Here is a 22,016-nt window from a genome sequence, read left to right as displayed (position 1 = left end):
GGACTACACTGAAAGAGAGGGTACAGAGACGCAAGGAGGAACGAGAAGCAATGAAAATGAGCAGGACCCAGACACAGGAGGAAGGGCAAACACACCCCACAGAATCTCCCACCAAAAGACCCCACCCGCGACATTCCCAACGCAACTGAGCAACCTATACTCCAACCCACTCACTGTTCCCTCTGCCACCAACCCCCATATCACAAACCTCACCCCAACAGCTGTCCCTTATGGGCATTCTGACCCCACCCCCATCAACACATACCCCACCTACACCACAGCCCCATATAGGCCCCCACCAAGGCTCTCCCTCCCCCAACCCCAATATACTTGCATGACCACAATGATAGAAAAGAAACTAAAGGTTTGGTACACAAATGCGGATGGAATAATGAATAAACATGAGGAGTGGAATGAAAGAATCAGTGAAAAATCCCCAGACATCATAGCAGTCACAGAAACAAAACTCGCTGAGATAATAACAGACACAATCTTCCCAACAGGATATCAGATCCTGAGGAAAGATAGAAGGAGTAGAGGGGGAGGAGGGGTTGCACTGCTCATAAAACACCAATGGGGATTTGAGGAAATGGAAGGCATGGACATGATTGGAGAAAGAGACTACATTGTAGGTACAATTCAGTCCGGAGAACATAAAGTAGTCATTGGAGTGATGTATAACCCACCACAGAACTGCAGGAGGCCAAGAGAGGAGTACGAAGAAAACAACAGGGTGATGGTGGACACACTGGCTGAGGTGGCAAGAAGAGCTCACTCGAGCAGAGCAAAGTTACTGGTAATGGGCGATTTCAACCACAGGGAGATCGACTGGGAAAACCTGGAGCCACATGGGGGTCCCGAAACATGGAGAGCAAAGATGATGGATGTGGTACTTGAAAACCTCATGCATCAACATGTCAGGGACACAACCAGAGAGAGAGGGGAGGATGAGCCAGCAAGACTGGATCTTGTGTTCACCCTGAGCAGTTCAGACATCGAGGACATCACTTACGAGAGGCCCCTTGGAGCTAGCGATCATGTGGTTCTGAGTTTTGACTATATAGTAGAGTTACAAGTGGAGAAGGTAACAGGAACTGAAGGGGACAGGCCAAACTATAAAAGGGGGGACTACACAGGTATGAGAAACTTCCTGCAGGAGGTTCAGTGGGACAGAGAAATGGTAGGAAAATCAGTAAACGAGATGATGGAATATGTGGCAACAAAGTGCAAGGAGGCAGAGGAAAGTTTTGTTCCCAAGGGAAACAGAAATAATAGGAAGACCAAGACGAGTCCTTGGTTTACCCGAAGGTGTAGGGAGGCAAAAGCTAAGTGCAACAGAGAATGGAAAAGGTACAGGAGGCATAGGACCCAGGAAAACAAGGAGATTAGTAGAAGAGCCAGAAACGAGTATGCGCAGATAAGGAGGGAGGCCCAGAGACAGTATGAAAACGACATAGCATCGAAAGTCAAATCTGACCCGAAACTGCTGTATAGCCACATTAGGAAGAAGACAACAGTCAAGGACCAGGTGATAAGGCTGAGGAAAGAAGGTGGGGAACTCACAAAAAACGATCAAGAGGTATGTGAGGAGCTCAACACGAGATTTAAGGAAGTATTTACAGTAGAGACAGGAAGGACTCTGGGGGGACAGACCAGATGGGGACACCAACAAGGAATACACCAACAAGTGTTGGACGACATACATACAGATGAGGAGGAGGTGAAGAAACTGCTAAGGGACATCGATACCTCAAAGGCAATGGGACCGGACAACATCTCTCCATGGGTCCTTAGAGAGGGAGCAGATATGTTGTGCGTACCACTTACCACAATCTTCAACACATCCCTGGAAACTGGGCAACTACCTGAGGTATGGAAGACAGCAAATGTAGTTCCCATTTTCAAAAAAGGAGACAGAAAAGAGGCACTAAACTATAGACCTGTGTCATTGACGTGTATAGTATGCAAAATTATGGAGAAGATTATCAGGAGGAGAGTGGTGGAGCACCTGGAACGGAACAGGAGTATAAATGCCAACCAGCACGGATTCACGGAAGGCAAATCCTGTGTCACAAACCTTCTGGAGTTTTATGATAAAATAACAGAAGTAAGACGAGAGAGAGGGGTGGGTTGATTGCATCTTCTTGGACTGCAAGAAGGCCTTTGACACAGTTCCTCACAAGAGATTAGTGCAGAAGCTAGAGCATCAGGCGCATATAACAGGAAGGGCACTGCAATGGATCAGAGAATACCTGACAGGGAGGCAACAACGCGTCATGGTACGTAATGATGTATCACAGTGGGCACCTGTGACGAGCGGGGTCCCACAGGGGTCGGTCCTAGGACCAGTGCTATTTTTGGTATATGTGAACGACATGACGGAAGGGTTAGACTCAGAAGTGTCCCTGTTTGCAGATGATGTGAAGTTAATGAGGAGAATTAAATCTGATGAGGACCAGGCAGGACTTCAAAGAGACCTGGACAGACTGGACACCTGGTCCAGCAAATGGCTTCTCGAATTTAATCCTGCCAAATGCAAAGTCATGAAGATAGGGGAAGGGCACAGAAGACCACAGACAGAGTATAGGCTAGGTGGCCAAAGACTGCAAACCTCACTCAAGGAGAAAGATCTTGGGGTGAGTATAACACCGAGCATGTCTCCGGAAGCACACATCAATCAGATAACTGCTGCAGCATATGGGCGCCTGGCAAACCTGAGAACAGCATTCCGACACCTTAGTAAGGAATCATTCAAGACACTGTACACCGTGTATGTCAGGCCCATACTGGAGTATGCAGCACCTGTTTGGAACCCGCACTTGATAAAGCACGTCAAGAAACTAGAGAAAGTACAAAGGTTTGCAACAAGGTTAGTTCCAGAGCTAAGGGGAATGTCCTATGAAGAAAGATTAAGGGAAATCGGCCTGACGACACTGGAGGACAGGAGGGTCAGGGGAGACATGATAACGACATATAAAATACTGCGTGGAATAGACAAGGTGGACAAGGACAGGATGTTCCAGGGAGGGGACACAGAAACAAGAGGCCACAATTGGAAGTTGAAGACACAAATGAGTCAGAGAGATAGTAGGAAGTATTTCTTCAGTCATAGAGTTGTAAGGCAGTGGAATAGCCTAGAAAATGACGTAGTGGAGGCAGGAACCATACACAGTTTTAAGACGAGGTTTGATAAAGCTCATGGAGCGGGGAGAGAGAGGGTCTAGTAGCAACCGGTGAAGAGGCGGGGCCAGGAGCTAGGACTCGACCCCTGCAACCACAAATAGGTGAGTACACACACACACACACACACACACACACATACACACACACACACACACACACACACACACACACACACACACACACACACACACACACACACACACACACACACACACACACACACACACAGTGAATGAAAACTGACAGGTGAAGACCATGAAGGCATTGAAACAGCTGGTAAATATGAGGAAAGAAGATGGGTGTTTTGCCCTGCACAAAAGAATTAAATATCTTGGGTGGAAAGGGCACTGCCCAGAAATTTCGTATACATAATTTAAAAAATGGGATTTCACTTGAATGATAATTTGCAGGCTTGCTTTAACTGTTGTGCACATCCTAGAATGTATGACCTATGCATGAGCCACTCTGCTGAGCTGAAAGAGAGGGCAAGTTGTTGCAGTTTGGATAATTATAATTTATTTATAATACTGTAACTTATTGATATACAGTATGATGTAATTTTTTGTAGGTACCTCTGATGCTACATTTAGGAACAAGTGTTGATACGCCACTTGGTTTCCTCCTCTCCAAGCCTTTCACCAGACAAAGGGTGGACATAGCAAAGTTTATGATTGACAAAGGTTGGTTGTAATAGTATTCATGTATGTATATCAAGTAGTACTATTACAGTTTTTAAATGCAGATAGTGAATTTGTAACAATTTGAAAATGCTCTTTACACATTTTATATTCTCTCGTGTCTCATATTTAAGAGAGAGTACAGTAGGGCCCCACTTTTCGGCGTTTTGCCTTACAGCATTCAGCTAATACGGTGATCTCAGATTATGACCAAAACTTTCTATACAGCAAGTGGTTTTTCATATAGGGCATGGGCCACCTGGTTTGTTTACATTCTTCATGAGCACATCTCTCTATTATGTAATAATAATCACTCTTGGGCACATTAAATGTCTAATTTTACATCTATATAGACATTTTCATTAATCCATCTATGATATTTTCTTCAAAATTATATAAGAAACATGTTACATAGCATATAAACATGCTATTTATATGCTATGGAGATGTGGTTGCCAGGTTGAGGGAAACCATTATATAATACTAATAATAATTACTCTTCGGCACATTAAATGTCTTATTTTACGTTAATATAGACATTTTCATTAATCCATCTATTATATTTTCTTCAGAATTATATAAGAAACATGTTACATAACATATTAACATTTTGTTTATATACTATGGAGGTGTGGTAGTCGGGCGAAGGGAAAACATTACGTCACTCCCCTTAATACATAATGCTTTTGTTTACAATTCATTGCTTGAATTATTCATTACTTCTCCCTTTGTTTATGATGACATCTAAAGGTAGTTGTTAGAAACGATTAAACTCGGTGAACATGGTATGTCGATGGTAATAATATGGTTCTGGGCCACATTAAATATCGTGTAGGTATGTAGCCCAGGCGGACTACATACCTACATTATTATTATAACTGATAATTATACGTATAGGCACCTGTACCTAAGTAAACCTACACACTGTGCTGACATGCAGGTACACATTAAAATTACTAAGAGTGTCTTATTAGTCTTGAAGATGCCACATTAATGATAATAATAACACAATAATAATCACTCTAAGGAGCATTAAATATCGTATAAAATGTTAATATAGACATTTTGCTTAATCCATCTAAATACACCCCACAGTAGAATAAATTAACATAAATATGAGATGTGGTAGCCAGGTGACTTGTAGGACTTGTGGTAGCCAGGCAACTTGTGGTAGCCAGGCAACTTGTAGGACTTGTGGTAGCCAGACAACTTGTAGGACTTGTGACAAAAGCCAGACGTGGGGAGGGCTGCTCTTCCTGGCTACCCATACTTCCCAACCTGACTTCATACAAATATAACTCACCTCTCACCCTATATTAACACTACAAATGTTTTAAGGTAATTAATGAGTATACTATATATACATTTTATGCTCTAGGGAGCTTAATGTCGTAGTAGATATAAGTGGCCAGGCAGGATGCCGTGAAACATATCGACTTCTTTATTTTTCAACCGATTACGTTCATTTTTGGTGTACTATTAGAAGCTTATATAAAACATCCTGTGCTGAAGTTTCAATCATATCGGCCAAAAAGTAAATGAAATATGCAAAATTTACGAAAAATTGCATTTGGCAGGGGAGTCCTTCTCAGTGGTACTTGGAAAAGTGGTTTTGACACTTGCTGCTGATAGAACACCTCTAATTCCATCATGAGATACGTACCTTTTCTAAAATAAACCTTATCTTCATGCTAAAAAAAAATAAGTTTCATAACTTTTTTGTCATATTGGAAGATGTCGGTCTTGTTTCCCACATAAATCTAAAAATATTTGGGATAGTTCAGAAAGGTACCTATGTTCGTGTAAATCAATCATTCTCCTATGTTTGTTGTGAAAATCAAGTCAATTCATTCATAAATAAGGATGCATTCCCCCTAAATAGGTAAATAAGTTACTTTCGAGATATAGGCCGAAGCGCGCGGCACCCCCGCTGCCCAGGAAATAATTTTTTTCCCCGAAAAATTCGCCTTATTTTACACTTTTTCCGCGACCTACGAGTGTTTATTACAGTTAACCATTGTAAATCCGTTTTCTCTCATCACTGATGAGAGAGGGCGGACCCTCTCTTCACCTTCAGGGGAAATATCGATAGAAATTTTTTCCTTGGGGCGTCATATTATGCTATATATATTTTTTTTAAGGTGTACTTTTTATGTTTATATGCTATTATTATATTGCATTATGCCATAATAGATCAATTGTGATAGATAAATAAGCCTTATAATTGATATTAGCGTGGGTATGGAATATTTATGGAATATTTTGTTGGCTGGAGGTGTCGGCCATTTTGGGTACTATACCCAGGGTACCTGACTGGTTACTTGATCATATTAGCTCCGCCCACTCTGGCATGATCTCAGATGGTGAATTTGTATTATATTAGACATAAAGATATAAGAAAACGATAAAAATAACATGGGGAAAAACGTAACAAAAACGTCAACAAAGCTGAGTCAGCGCTTCTTACGCAATATGTTGCGTCAGCGCTGTCACCATGCCTGTTATAAATGGCTGTAATTCCTTTTAGAAACATCGTACAAGGATAATAATTATACCAGCGTGTAGCCAGAAAGTTCAGCTATTTTTTGGTAACAACTCCATTTTTCATATTTTTTCGATTTTTTTTTTGCACCGCGCGCGTGAACCTGACTACTCCCTTCAGACTACAAATATTTTAAGGTAAGTCTACTGTATATGCATTTTATTGCTCTAGGGAACTTTAAGCATCGTAGTATAGTATATGTGGGGGGGGGGGGTCAGGAGGGCTACCACACCTGACTTCTTAGAGTAAATACTACACACCTTTTGCCCTACATTAAGACTACAAATATTTTGAGGTAAATAATGAGTGTACTGTGTGTGTATTTTACTTTTTAATGCCTAGTTATACTGCTAACTTAATATATGTTAGTGTAAACTTGTTTATCTGGCATTTATATGCATTTATAAATGGAAAAAATGGAGTTCTGCTTTCCGGTGAAGTCTGCTTTCCGGCAGTAGCCTGGAACCTAACCTGCCGAATAAATGTGGCCCTACTGTATTGTGGCTCACTGTGGAGCATCATGGCATGAGGAGTCCCTGTTATATACAGTAAACCCTTGCTAAACATGTATATTATTTCCTTAACATTGACATATTGGGTGAAATAGTGTTACATGAAGTGAAGAACACATGGAAAAAATATGGTTATGTTCTGGACAGCTTCAAATTTGCCACTCAGTTTTTTCTTTTGTACTACTTAGAAATTAGTACTGTATAGCTTATCTCACATTCTATAAGTTAATGATTTTTCTTAAAACTCTGCCATATAGCAATAAACCTTCAGTGATAAATGCATTTGCTAGTCAGAATTGAGAAAGCATAGTAATAAAAAAAATGTGAAAGGCAGTATCTGCTGGGCAACCTTAGAACATGTAATCATCATAATAAAAGCCACATTTCTTTACCAAATTATACCAAACAAATGAACACTACACTTACACCGGACAAACATGTATTGAAGATGAATGCATTTGGTAAAATAATAACCAAGGAAAAATGCAGTAATACTGTAATAAAATGGTGTTTGGGGAAAGTGGGGGCTGTGTTAGGGAAAATGTTACAAAAGCTGCTGACCCTGGCTTTGGCTCCCATCAGTATTGTGATATGGCACATTTCTTTATCTGACTTTAATATGCAGTGGACCCATGGTTTTCAGCTGGTGCAGAAATCGTACACTTCGGATTTTGAGCACTTTTTTTGGCAAAATTTCCCCCTGGGTTTTGTACATCCCCTCGGAAATCATTGGTACCAGATGCATGCACCTGGGCCACTCATACGTTCGTGACTCTCTCTTGGGCACATTAAATGTCGTATTTTAGGTTAATATAGACACATTCATTAATCCATCTATGGCATTTTCTTCAAAATTATGTAAGAAACACTTTACATAGCATATAAACATGCAATGTTTATATGCAGTGGAGGGTAAACATTACATTTTCTCTGGTCCAGCATTAAAGAAAACTGTATGAATCTGTATTGGCCCAGTAACCACCCTTTAAACAATAGCTTTTGTTTATAATTCTCAGCTTGAATTATTCATTACTTCTCTATTTGTTTATGATGGCATTTAAAGGTAGTTGTTAGAAATGATTAAACTCAGTGAACATGGTATGTCAATGGTAATATGGCTGTCGGTCGCAGTGTATGTAGACGGTAGGTATACACTGGGATGTAGTCTGCCTGGGACTACAAATAAGTACTACTCACAAGCAAGAGTCTTCAATACAGGTATGTAATGTTCATTTATCATTAAAATTACTCATTTATATTTATTTCTCATTGTTTTCTGTATGTAAAACTATAGTTATTCTCTATAAAATGTTTTTTTTTTAATATTTTTGGGTGTCTGAAACTGATTAATTGGATTTAGATTATTTCTTATGGAAAATATTACGTTGGTTTTTGGTCATTTCAGATTTTGGCCAACCTTCTGGAATGGATTAATTATGAAAACCGGAGGTCTACTGTATATCTGAAGTGTTTGTACAACTTTTATTCCACTTATGCAACATATGGGAATCTTTATTGACGAAGCCACTGTGTGGCAAAACATTTCTTCAATAAAGATTCCCTTATGTTGCATAAGTGTCTCAATTCTTTAGCTTTTTGGTTTTCAAAACCATTCATCACAACTTTTATTCCATATGATCTATGCAAGAGGGGTTGATAATGCCATGTATAATTCAAGAGAAAGAAGGAAAGAATCATCAGCTGTATACTGCATGGTTTGGCTTTAGCAACACCAGAGTCAGTAGGGGATTGAGGAAGTGAATATGTATATCCTTCCATTTCCTCTCTCAAAATATCACTGTTTTCTTAAGTGGCCAGGGTTTCTACTGCCAAGAGCCTTGCTCTGTTATTTGGGAAGCCAACTGACTGTACTTCACTACACAATTTTTTGTTTAATAGTGTTTTCACTCTATTATTGATTAACATGTTCAACATTTGTAGACATACAACTAGAGGATACCTATAAAAGACATGGAATGCATAATTAGTATATTTATAGTACTCAGCTTTTGTGAATGCTCTATAATAATGCACTGAATATTCTCTTCAAACTTTATTGTTGTATGTTTTATACTAAGCATTTATAAATTACATTGTTATGGAAAAACCCTATCTGGTGTATATGGCTTGCTCTTGTTTATCAAAAACAGCAGGAAACTGCACAGCTTGTGGACATAAAGCTGTTAGTGAGCAATTTAAAATATCCACTGAGTATACTATTCAAATTTTGTGGGTTAATCTGTTTTAGACTAATGGAGAATAATTTTAAGAATTTCCCTCGCTGTCAATTTTTGTTGTTGCTTATTTTGAATCCTGTTGCAACCAAATTGCACAGTGTGAAGTAATGTTGCTAGAGGAATTACTGTATATAATTAATGCTGGATAACCTTAGGATAGTACTGGAATACTGTTCATAACAGTTTATATGTATTGTTGCTCTTATCTGTATTGTTTCTCATAATTTTCTTGTTAACCCTATCATTTTTCCTTCAGGAAGTAGTGTTAATGCCGTGACTAGAGAGTGCCTACCTCCTCTAGTAGCTGCTGTCAAGCACCAACGCATCTCCTACAGTGAGGGTGCTCTTGGCTCAGAGGTTGTGCAATATCTACTTAACCATGGTGCAGATGTTATGTATAAAATGAGGTGCCTTTTTCTTATTTTGTTAGCATTTTGTCCTATACATTTTATTTTAACATTGGCCATCTCTGATTGAGATAGGGTGACTCGAAAAAGAAGAAACACTTTCACCAGCATTCACTCTATCACTGTATTGCCAGAGGTGTGGTGATAGTACAGTTGAAATGTCCCTCCAGACTGCAAATATCCCCACCCTTTCAGAGTGCAAGTATTGTACTTCCCACCCTCAGGACTAAAGTCTCGTTAACCAGTTTCCCTGAATCACTTCATAAATGTTACCTTATTCACACACAAAGAGGACATCACGTCACAAAATATCTCTTGCCCCTTTCTAACACACATGCACATGCTGATTGGCATGTACAGCATGTTTAATAATGACTTTGTCAAAAAATAAAGAGAACATATCACAAAATACTTATGTAACATACAGTAAGTGATGTGGAGAAATATCTCCAACAGGGAGGTGAGAAGCATTAGGGGGCAGTGACCCCTCTCGTAAGGGGGCTGTGACCCCTCTTGTCCTGACATGAGACCAGATGTGGAACAAGGGTGTTTTGAGGATCAAATATGTACACCGAAGCAACGGCTCTCATCTTGCACGTATTCCTTACCAAGCATAATTAGACTGCATTGGCCATAAGATAAGGTGCACATGCCAGACTGGGGCATGGACCTGATGCCTTACTCTCCTGCTCCTCAAAACTTGCGTAATGTATCTAACAGTGCTTGCTCAAGTAAACTCCTGTTTTTTAGCCTTATTCATATTAAGTAGAAATAAACTCTTTGTATAATTAATTAGCTAGTAAGACTCATTTAATGTGAAATGCTTCAGTATCGGGGAAATCATTTCCTTGACTCAACCACATAGTGTTGGCTGGCATCCATGCTTTTCAGACTTTGTCAGCATTATTACTCCAATGTAAAGAGGCGTGGATGCTGCCAAGGGGCGTTTGGCTGTCTCTGGTTGTCTGTTTGTCTCTAGTAGGCAAGATCAATCCAAGTGAGCAAGTACCCTAGCTGAATTTACCGACGTTCACACAGCGTTATTCGTGGTCAACTGTATAATCTTCATGTTGCTTATTCATGCTAGAATGATCATTAAGGAGAACTGACGCAAAGACACAGTGTTGAAGTTTCATTGGTTATTATCATTGCTAAATGAGGTATCACTAGTGTTCTCCCTACCATGAACATTAAAGATGGACATATTACCGGTGACGAGTGAAACTCATGAACAAGTGATAGCAATTTGAGTGGTGTTGAAACAGTTCGAAAGTACATAGCATGTTGAATGGACTAAGCAAACAATAACACTAGTGTGACCGACACACTATCCCTGTGTTACTAAACGATTATCCAATGTCACTGTTATATAGATAGCAGTAGAATTGTGACCAGGGAATATACTCTAGCTTTTGAATGCAATTTTTGTGAAAGATGAGCTGTGATGATCTGTGAAGGTATCCCTGGTTTAACTTAAGGCCTGTTGTGGAGACTTGAATGCTATACACAACACCATAACAAATGATGCTCATCTGTCTTGTAAGTATGTACCAATTTTTGTTGGGGTAAAGGGGGTAAAGGAGGTATTGTGTGCAAGGAGCTTGTACATCCAACAGGCATATACATGTGTAAGCATGTTAGACAGGAGTGAGTGGAGACATGTAATTTTTATAACTTGATGTGCTGTTGGAGTGTAAGCAAGGTAACATTTATGAAGGAATTCAGGAAATATGGTTAGTCCTGGAGGTGGGAAGTACAGTGCCTGCACTCTGAAGGAGAGGTGGGAATATTTGCAGTTTGGAGAGGCATCTGAACTGTAGTATCAGTGTGCCTCTGGCAAGACTGAGAGAATGAGTGTTGGTGAAAGTGTTTCTTCATTTTCAGGTCATTTTACCTCAGCGGGAGACATCTGGCATGTTAAAAGATATAATATTAGTTGTAATATAGTATTATGTGACAAGTAAGCAATGTTTTGAGTGGTTCTGATAAATAGAAAAATCAGGTCTGGTTTCATGGACTAATATCTTGAGGATCCACTGCATATGCACCTACCATCCGAATTACGACTGAGCTTGCTTCCGACCAACCGGTCGTAAGTCAAAATGTACGCAAGTCCAAAAACACAAACAGTTGCTTATTTGCGTGCAAAACACTTGTATGCACGAAAAAATTCGTATGCATGAACAGAAAAGTACAAAATAACTTAAGCTAAGCTGTAAACAGTACGGTCGTAAGTACGAGTGGTCATATGTCGAGCAGGTCGTAAGTAGGATGATAGGTGAATTAGTCAAATAAAAGTAGTGCCTTAACCCTTTGACTGTTTCAGGCCCCTCTCTGAAACTGTCATTCTATGTCGCTCAATTTTTGAAAAAAAAAAATTATTTTTTCTTATGAAGTGATAGAGAATCTTTTCCCGATGGTAATGACACCAAAAGTTCGAAATTTGGTCGAAAACTCGTGGAATTATGCTCCCGCGAAGTTAGCGGTCTCGGCGACATATGCGTATCGGCGATTTCGCCGACTTTGAGCCCAATTTTCAGCCATTTCCATTGTTCCAGTTGACCAAACTCATAGCTATTTCTTTAGAACTCCATTTTATCTATCAGCTGAGTACAAGAAACCTCCCATTTACTAATTTGGACTACCCAATATGGTGGTCAGAAATTGGCAATTTGGCCAATTTCACGCAAAATAAAAAAGATGCCAATTTCAAAATAGGGTCCAGAATAAACAAGGTAGACATTCGTGGCACTAAAATAGCATATGCTCTGTTCATTAGTCACATCTCTAGGCCCCTCTTATATTATTATTGCTTTCTATTTTGATTTTTTATTCATACAAAAAAATACAAAATTTACTGTTATGCAGACGACTGCATTATTGTAAAAATGGTATAAATAATATCAGTGCACTAGTGAAAGAATATTAGACTCCCCAGTTGACGTGTATTGGACGTGTGGTGTGATTTATGTACTCTTGAACATTGGTAAAAATCGAACATTTCCGCTACTTTGAGCTCAGTTTCAAGGTCGTTTTCATCGTAAAAGTAATGAAAATCATCTCAATTTCTGTAATATGTTTTCCATTTTATCACCTAAGACCATGAAAATGCGAATACAACGATAAATACTATACAAAAATACACCTCAAAGTCGGCGTTTTATTCCAAAAAAACGATCAGAGTTTTTTTTTTCTCATTACGCAATGTGTGCTGCAGGATTTTTTTTATGTGGTGCACACTGACCACACAGACCCATTCTCTCACATGTGGGCCTACCAGCTTTATCCCACTTGATTTGAAGCCGCTAGAATTATTGAGTATATATACGTCAGAAACATTGGCTCGTAAGACGTATTTATACGTCGAAAACAGTCAAAGGGTTAAATAATGACATCAACAAGTGCTGCTTTGCATGACAAGTTCTCTAGCTGACGAACAGATCTTTCAACCTATCCACTTGTAACCTTTGTTGATTAGTTATACAGGTCGGCCATCACTAATCCGGCATCATTGGGACCTGTAATGTGCTGGATTAGTGAGTTTGCTGGATTGCAGAGTGGTTAGGTTAGAATACACTTAATTCACCCCTTGGCTGTCGCAACCCCAAATCCTGAGGTGTCTCCTGGTGTCGAAAAATTTTTGAAAAAAAAAAAAAAAAAAAAATTTCTTAGGAAATGATAGAGAATCTTTTCCTGATGGTAATGACGCCAAGAATGAAATTTGATGGAAAACTTACGGAATTACGCTCTCGTGAAGTTTGCGACCTTGGCGATATTTACGAATTGGCGATTTCGCCCACTTTGAGCCCTATTTTCTGCTAATTCCATTGCTCCAGTTGACCAAACTCATAGCTATTTCTTTAGAACTCCATTTTTTCTATCGATTGAGTACAAGAAACTGCCTATTTACCGATTTCAACTACCCAATGACATGGTCAGAAATTTGCAATTTGGTCAATTTCATGCAATTAAAAAATAGGCCAGTTTCAAAATAGGGTCCAGAATGAAAAATGCAGACATTCCTGGCTCTAAAATAACATTTTCTTTGTTCATCAGTCATGTCTCCAGGCCCCTGCTATATTACTCTTGCTTTCTGTTTTGAATTTTTATTCAAACAAAAAATAGAAGATTTACTGTTATGCAGACTACTGCAATATTGTAATAATTGTATAAATAATGTCAACCCATTCATGACTGCATATTAGAATGGCTAGTTAGACATTTATTGGACAATGACATAATTTGTTTACTTTTGAACATCAGCAAAAATCAAACATTTCCCCTACTTTGAGCTCCATTTCAAGGTTCTTTTCATAGTAAAACCAATCAAAATCACCTCTATTTCTATAATATGTTTTCCATTTTATCAAATGAGACCAAGAAAACGAGAATACAACCATAAATACTATACGAAAATATACCGCAAAGTCGGCGTTTTAATCCAAAAACACGGTCGGAGTTTTTTTTTTTCTCATTATGCACTGCGTGCTGCAGGATTTTTTTTATAAGGTGCACACTGACCACACAGACCCATTCTCTCACATGTGGGCCTACCAGCTTTCTCCTGCTTGATTTAACCCTTTGACTGTCGAAGGGCCAAATCCTGAAGTTGCTTCTGGTGTCGCAAAATATTCGAAAAAAAAAAAATTATTTTTTCTTATGAAATGATAGAGAATCTTTTCCCGATTGTAAAGACACCAAAAAAACGAAATTTGATGGAAAACTGACGGAATTACGCTCTCGCGAAGTTAGCGACTTCGGCAATATTTAAAAATCGGCAATTTCGCCCACTTTGAGCCCTATTTTCGGCTAATTCCGTTATTCCAGTCAACCAAACTCATAACTATTTCTTCAGAACTCTATTTTTTCTATCGATTGAGTACAAGAAACTGCCCATTTACCGAGTTCAACTACCCAATAACATGGTCAGAAATTTGCAATTTGGCCAATTTCACGAAAATTAAAAAATACGACAATTTCAAAATAAGGTCCAGAATGAACAATGCAGACATTCCTGGCTCTAAAATAACATTTTCTTTGTTCATCAGTCATGTCTCCAGGTCCCTGTGATATTACTCTTGCTTTTTATTTTGAAATTTTATTCAAACAAAAAATAGAAGATTTACTGTTATGCAGACTACTGCAATACTGTAATAATTGTAAAAATTACATCAACCCATTCATGACTGCGTATTAGAATGGCTATTTGGACATTTATTGGACAATGACATCATTTGTTCACTTTTGAACATCGGCAAAAATCAAACATTTCCTGTACTTTGTGCTCCATTTCCAGGTTCTTTTTATAGTAAAATTAATCAAAATCACCTCCATTTCTATAATATAGTTTCCATTCTATCAAATGAGACCAAGAAAACGAGAATACAACCACAAATACTATACGAAAATAGACCACAAAGTCGGCATTTTAATTAAAAAAAACGGTCGGAGTTTTTTTTTTCTCATTATGCACTGCGTGCTCCAGGATTTTTTTTATGTGGTGCACACTGACCACACAGACCCATTCTCTCACATGTGGGCCTACTAGCTTTCTCCTGCCTGATTTGAAGCCGCTAGAATTTATGAGTATATATACGTCAAACACGGTACCTCGCAAACGTATATATACGGCCGCGACAGTCAAAGGGTTAAAGCCGCTAGAATTTTTGAGTGTATATATGTCAAACACAGTGGCTCGTAAGACGTGTATATATACGACCGAAAAAGTCAAAGGGTTAACCTATCAATAGAGAGACTGCTACATCTTTCTCATTTTCATGACTCCTTTCTCCTCCACTGGCTTGTTTCTGTGGATTTACAACCATCTGCACAATTTCTGAGTCAGAATAATGATGAAATTTCAGTCAGTATAATGATGAAATTTGAAATTATGCTAACCAGAATTAGTGCTGGATTACTGATGGAGCCGGATAACTGATTGCCAGATTAATGATGGCCAACCTGTATGTGATTCCTTTTCCAGGGAGGTTTTCATTTCCTTATAGTTAGAAATAATCCTTTTTAATGTAACATCAGCACCTACATTTTCATCACATTATTTTCCTTGCTTTGTGTAGCAGTTATAAACATTTCTGACTTACACAATGACTACTGCTTTTTTTATTTATTTATTTATTTTTTTTATTTGGACATGATACATAGTTATACAAAGAAATATAGTGATTGGGTGTACATGCCAAAAGCCCCTTGTATGCAGAGAATTATGGGCAGGCTTAAAATTAACTTAAGATTAACTAAGCAATAATATATTCAGTGGTAAAAATTACAGTAAACAAATTACAACATGAAATACAAATTATTATTTTTATTATCACACCGGCCGATTCCCACCAAGGCAGGGTGGCCCGAAAAAGAAAAACTTTCACCATCATTCACTCCATCACTGTCTTGCCAGAAGGGTGCTTTACACTACAGTTTTTAAACTGCAACATTAACACCCCTCCTTCAGAGTGCAGGCACTGTACTTCCCATCTCCAGGACTCAAGTCCGGCCTGCCGGTTTCCCTGAATCCCTTCATAAATGTTACTTTGCTCACACTCCAACAGCACGTCAAGTATTAAAAACCATTTGTCTCCATTCACTCCTATCAAACACGCTCACGCATGCCTGCTGGAAGTCCAAGCCCCTCGCACACAAAACCTCCTTTACCCCCTCCCTCCAACCCTTCCTAGGCCGACCCCTACCCCGCCTTCCTTCCACTACAGACTGATACACTCTTGAAGTCATTCTGTTTCGCTCCATTCTCTCTACATGTCCAAACCACCTCAACAACCCTTCCTCAGCCCTCTGGACAACAGTTTTGGTAATCCCGCACCTCCTCCTAACTTCCAAACTACGAATTCTCTGCATTATATTCACACCACACATTGCCCTCAGACATGACATCTCCACTGCCTCCAGCCTTCTCCTCGCTGCAACATTCATCACCCACGCTTCACACCCATATAAGAGCGTTGGTAAAACTATACTCTCATACATTCCCCTCTTTGCCTCCAAGGACAAAGTTCTTTGTCTCCACAGACTCCTAAGTGCACCACTCACTCTTTTTCCCTCATCAATTCTATGATTCACCTCATCTTTCATAGACCCATCCGCTGACACGTCCACTCCCAAATATCTGAATACGTTCACCTCCTCCATACTCTCTCCCTCCAATCTGATATTCAATCTTTCATCACCTAATCTTTTTGTTATCCTCATAACCTTACTCTTTCCTGTATTCACCTTTAATTTTCTTCTTTTGCACACCCTACCAAATTCATCCACCAATCTCTGCAACTTCTCTTCAGAATCTCCCAAGAGCACAGTGTCATCAGCAAAGAGCAGCTGTGACAACTCCCACTTTGTGTGTGATTCTTTATCTTTTAACTCCACGCCTCTTGCCAAGACCCTCGCATTTACTTCTCTTACAACCCCATCTATAAATATATTAAACAACCACGGTGACATCACACATCCTTGTCTAAGGCCTACTTTTACTGGGAAAAAATTTCCCTCTTTCCTACATACTCTAACTTGAGCCTCACTATCCTCGTAAAAACTCTTCACTGCTTTCAGTAACCTACCTCCTACACCATACACTTGCAACATCTGCCACATTGCCACCCTATCCACCCTGTCATACGCCTTTTCCAAATCCATAAATGCCACAAAGACCTCTTTAGCCTTATCTAAATACTGTTCACTTATATGTTTCACTGTAAACACCTGGTCCACACACCCCCTACCTTTCCTAAAGCCTCCTTGTTCATCTGCTATCCTATTCTCCGTCTTACTCTTAATTCTTTCAATTATAACTCTACCATACACTTTACCAGGTACACTCAACAGACTTATCCCCCTATAATTTTTGCACTCTCTTTTATCCCCTTTGCCTTTATACAAAGGAACTATGCATGCTCTCTGCCAATCCCTAGGTACCTTACCCTCTTCCATACATTTATTAAATAATTGCACCAACCACTCCAAAACTATATCCCCACCTGCTTTTAACATTTCTATCTTTATCCCATCAATCCCGGCTGCCTTACCCCCTTTCATTTTACCTACTGCCTCACGAACTTCCCCCACACTCACAACTGGCTCTTCCTCACTCCTACAAGATGTTATTCCTCCTTGCCCTATACACGAAATCACAGCTTCCCTATCTTCATCAACATTTAACAATTCCTCAAAATATTCCTTCCATCTTCCCAATACCTCTAACTCTCCATTTAATAACTCTCCTCTCCTATTTTTAACTGACAAATCCATTTGTTCTCTAGGCTTTCTTAACTTGTTAATCTCACTCCAAAACTTTTTCTTATTTTCAACAAAATTTGTTGATAACATCTCACCCACTCTCTCATTTGCTCTCTTTTTACATTGCTTCACCACTCTCTTAACTTCTCTCTTTTTCTCCATATACTCTTCCCTCCTTGCATCACTTCTACTTTGTAAAAACTTCTCATATGCTAACTTTTTCTCCCTTACTACTCTCTTTACATCATCATTCCACCAATCGCTCCTCTTCCCTCCTGCACCCACTTTCCTGTAACCACAAACTTCTGCTGAACACTCTAACACTACATTTTTAAACCTACCCCATACCTCTTCGACCCCATTGCCTATGCTCTCATTAGCCCATCTATCCTCCAATAGCTGTTTATATCTTACCCTAACTGCCTCCTCTTTTAGTTTATAAACCTTCACCTCTCTCTTCCCTGATGCTTCTATTCTCCTTGTATCCCATCTACCTTTTACTCTCAGTGTAGCTACAACTAGAAAGTGATCTGATATATCTGTGGCCCCTCTATAAACATGTACATCCTGAAGTCTACTCAACAGTCTTTTATCTACCAATACATAATCCAACAAACTACTGTCATTTCGCCCTACATCATATCGTGTATACTTATTTATCCTCTTCTTCTTAAAATATGTATTACCTATAACTAAACCCCTTTCTATACAAAGTTCAATCAAAGGGCTCCCATTATCATTTACACCTGGCACCCCAAACTTACCTACCACACCCTCTCTAAAAGTTTCTCCTACTTTAGCATTCAAGTCCCCTACCACAATTACTCTCTCACTTGGTTCAAAGGCTCCTATACATTCACTTAACATCTCCCAAAATCTCTCTCTCTCCTCTGCATTCCTCTCTTCTCCAGGTGCATACACGCTTATTATGACCCACTTCTCGCATCCAACCTTTACTTTAATCCACATAATTCTTGAATTTACACATTCATATTCTCTTTTCTCCTTCCATAACTGATCATTTAACATTACTGCTACCCCTTCCTTTGCTCTAACTCTCTCAGATACTCCAGATTTAATCCCATTTATTTCCCCCCACTGAAACTCTCCTACCCCCTTCAGCTTTGTTTCGCTTAGGGCCAGGACATCCAACTTCTTTTCATTCATAACATCAGCAATCATCTGTTTCTTGTCATCCGCACTACATCCACGCACATTTAAGCAACCCAGTTTTATAAAGTTTTTCTTCTTCTCTTTTTTAGTAATTGTATACAGGAGAAGGGGTTACTAGCCCATTGCTCCCGGCATTTTAGTCGCCTCATACGACACGCATGGCTTACGGAGGAAAGATTCTTTTCCACTTCCCCATGGACAATAGAAGAAATAAAAAAGAACAAGAGCTATTTAGAAAAAGGAGAAAAACCTAGATGTATGTATATATATATATGCATGTGCGTGTCTGTGAAGTGTGACCAAAGTGTAAGTAGGAGTAGCAAGATATCCCTGTTATCTTAGCGTGTTTATGAGACAGAAAAAGAAACCAGCAATCCTACCATCATGCAAAACAGTTACAGGTTTTTGTTTCACAGTCATCTGGCAGGACGGTAGTACTTCCCTGGGTGGTTGCTGTCTACCAACCTACTACTCAAATAAGAAGCATTAAAATTGTACAAATTTGTAGCATAACAATGTATAATATAATCGAATTAAATCGAGTAAAATCAATGATTTGTAGTGCAGCAACAGGTCATATGGTCATTAGATGAGTTACTGTGCATTCAAGAGAATGGAGTATTCTATTAGGTAATGTAGTTAAAAAAACATAGTTTGATAGGGTCACAGGTTATACATTTATGAGATACAGTTATTCAGTATTTATTTAGTTGTGGTTGAGTAAGTGGTTTTTAAGAAGAGTCTTGAATTGATAAACAGACAGTATTTCTTTTATATTCACAGGTAATGAATTCCAGATTTTTGGGCCTTTGATGTGAATTGAGTTTTTACATAGTGTGAGATGGACACGGGGAACATCAATGAGTGATCTGTGCCTTGTGTTATGGTCATGTGTTCTGTTGAGGTTGGTGGGAGAAGTTTGAGAGGAGGGTTTATATCCGAGTTTAGTGTTCTATGTATGTAGTAGGCACAACATTAAGTATGGATGTTTTGTACGGTGAGTAAGTTTAGAGTTTTGAATATTGGTGGAGTATGCTGCCTGGAGTGGGAATTTGTTATCATTCTGACTGCAGCCTTTTGTTGGGTAATTAATTGTCTGAGATGATTTATTGTTGTTGAGCCCCATGCACAAATTCCATAGGTGAGATAGGGGTAAATGAGTGAGTGATATAGGGTCAGGAGGGCTGATTGTGGAAAATAGTACTGTATCTTCGATAGTATGCCTACAGTCTTGGAGATTTTCTTGGAAATTTGTTGTACATGTGTTTGAAATTTGAGTCTATTATCAAGGTGGATTCCTAAGAATTTTCCCTCTAAGCTTTGTGATAGGTGATCCATTTATCATTATGTTAAGAGGAACATCTGTAGTTCTGTTCCCAAACTGAATGTAGTAGGTTTTGTCAATATTGAGAGTAAGTTTGTTAATCATCATCCAGGTAGATATTTTCCGTAATTCGGTATTTACAGTACTGGCTAGTATGACTGGGCTTGGTTGAAAGAAGACGTATGTAGTGTCATCTGCAAATAGTGTGGGTTTGAGTAGTTGCGATGCATTTGGTAGGTCGTTTATGTAAATGAGAAACAGAAGAGGGCCAAGGACGCTTCCCTGTGAGACACCAACTGTAATTGGCTGTGTGAAAGAGTTTGCTCCATTTGTGTACACATATTGGCTTCTGTTGCTAAGGTATGACTTCAGGTAGTTGAGGGAGTGCCCTCTTATACCATAGTGTGATAATTTTATGTGCAGCAAATCGTGGGCAACTGTATCAAAAGCTTTACATAAATCAATGAAGATCCCCAGTGGGACTTCTTTTTCCTCGAGTGCAGTGTATATTTGTTCTAGCATGTGTATAATAGCATCATTCATATTTTTATTAGGCCTGAACCCAAACTGACAGAGGTTGAGTATGTTGTGGGAGATGAGATAGGAATAGATTTGCTTATGAATTAGGTTTTTCAAAGATTTTAGAGAGAGGGTGTAAGTTGGATATTGGCCTATAGTTATTCAAGTCTGTTTGATCTCCTTTATGTATCAGGGTGACCCTCGCTATTTTGAGAACTGTAGGGAAGGTAGAGGATTCGATGGATTTGTTAAAGAGTGTTGCATTTTGTCATTACATTATGAGCAGGCAGAGTTTTATTCTAGTATGGTATTGTAATTCTAACTTTTTCAAACATAGACCTTTTTAAGACCTATATAATACAGTAATATCTTAAGATTATTTTTTTTTTTTTTACAGTGAGAGTGATATTCTTCCTGTAGCACTGTATGTTTCATCTCTATTCAATGTGGTTGCCTTCTTCAAACTTTTGCAACAGGGCATGCCAGCTCATCAAGTGTTCAACCGCAGTGCTCTTGAGAAACTTAGTCATCACTATTCTGTCTCTGGGTAAGTGATGAAACGTGTCTCTGCATGTGTAATGATCAGTGATATATAATTTTTAAGTTAAGGTTTTTATCTTATAGGAAGGAAAGTTTTGAGAGTATGTGGTGGTAAATATTTGAAAGAGTATAACATAAGAAAGGAGGAACACTGCAACAGGCCTAGTGGCCCATGCTAGGCAAATCTAACTCGCACTCACCCACACCCACACATGTACTTGTCTAATCTATTTTTACAGCTTCACAAGATTTTTGCTGCAATGATGCTACTCTGAAGTTCGTTCCACTCTTCCACGTTGTTTTCCTGTATCTTTTTCTGAATGCAAATTTTTCCATCTTAAACCCATTGCTACAAGTCCTGTCTTAGTTAGATATTTTTAGCACATTATTTATATCCCCTTTATTTATTTCTGTCTTCCATTTATACACCTCAGTCATATACCTTTAAATTCTACACTTTTCCAGAGAGTGTAGATTCAGTGCCTTCAATATATCCCCTGATGACTCCAGCCAGTCTTGGGTATTTGGGTTGCTCAGCAACTGAAATACATCTAGTTTGTAGAAACAACTTTCAACAACTGGGTGACTTGATAGTAGTTCAGGATGGATCGATTTGTCTTCTAAAGTTTGCTTTTCAAAT

The 22,016-nt window shown here is 39.0% G+C and overlaps 1 protein-coding gene across 6 annotated transcripts in view; it reads left to right on the top strand.

Annotated features, from left to right (window-relative positions):
- The window catches only part of LOC128692596 (ankyrin repeat and SOCS box protein 3), a 197,648-nt gene that overhangs the window by 53,609 nt on the left and 122,023 nt on the right, over nucleotides 1-22,016 (top strand). For all 6 annotated transcript variants that reach the window (XM_053781781.2, XM_070089831.1, XM_070089829.1 and 3 more), the window contains exons 9-11: nucleotides 3,752-3,863; nucleotides 9,408-9,558; nucleotides 21,234-21,383. In XM_053781781.2, the coding sequence (XP_053637756.2) occupies nucleotides 3,752-3,863; nucleotides 9,408-9,558; nucleotides 21,234-21,383 (413 nt within the window). The remainder of the gene's footprint in view (nucleotides 1-3,751; nucleotides 3,864-9,407; nucleotides 9,559-21,233; nucleotides 21,384-22,016) is intronic.

This window comes from Cherax quadricarinatus, chromosome 30, assembly GCF_038502225.1.
Source record: "Cherax quadricarinatus isolate ZL_2023a chromosome 30, ASM3850222v1, whole genome shotgun sequence".
NCBI classification, from domain to species: domain Eukaryota; kingdom Metazoa; phylum Arthropoda; class Malacostraca; order Decapoda; family Parastacidae; genus Cherax; species Cherax quadricarinatus.
The sequence above is the reverse complement of the archived record's forward strand: the minus strand, read 5'-3'. Positions and strand labels throughout refer to the sequence as shown.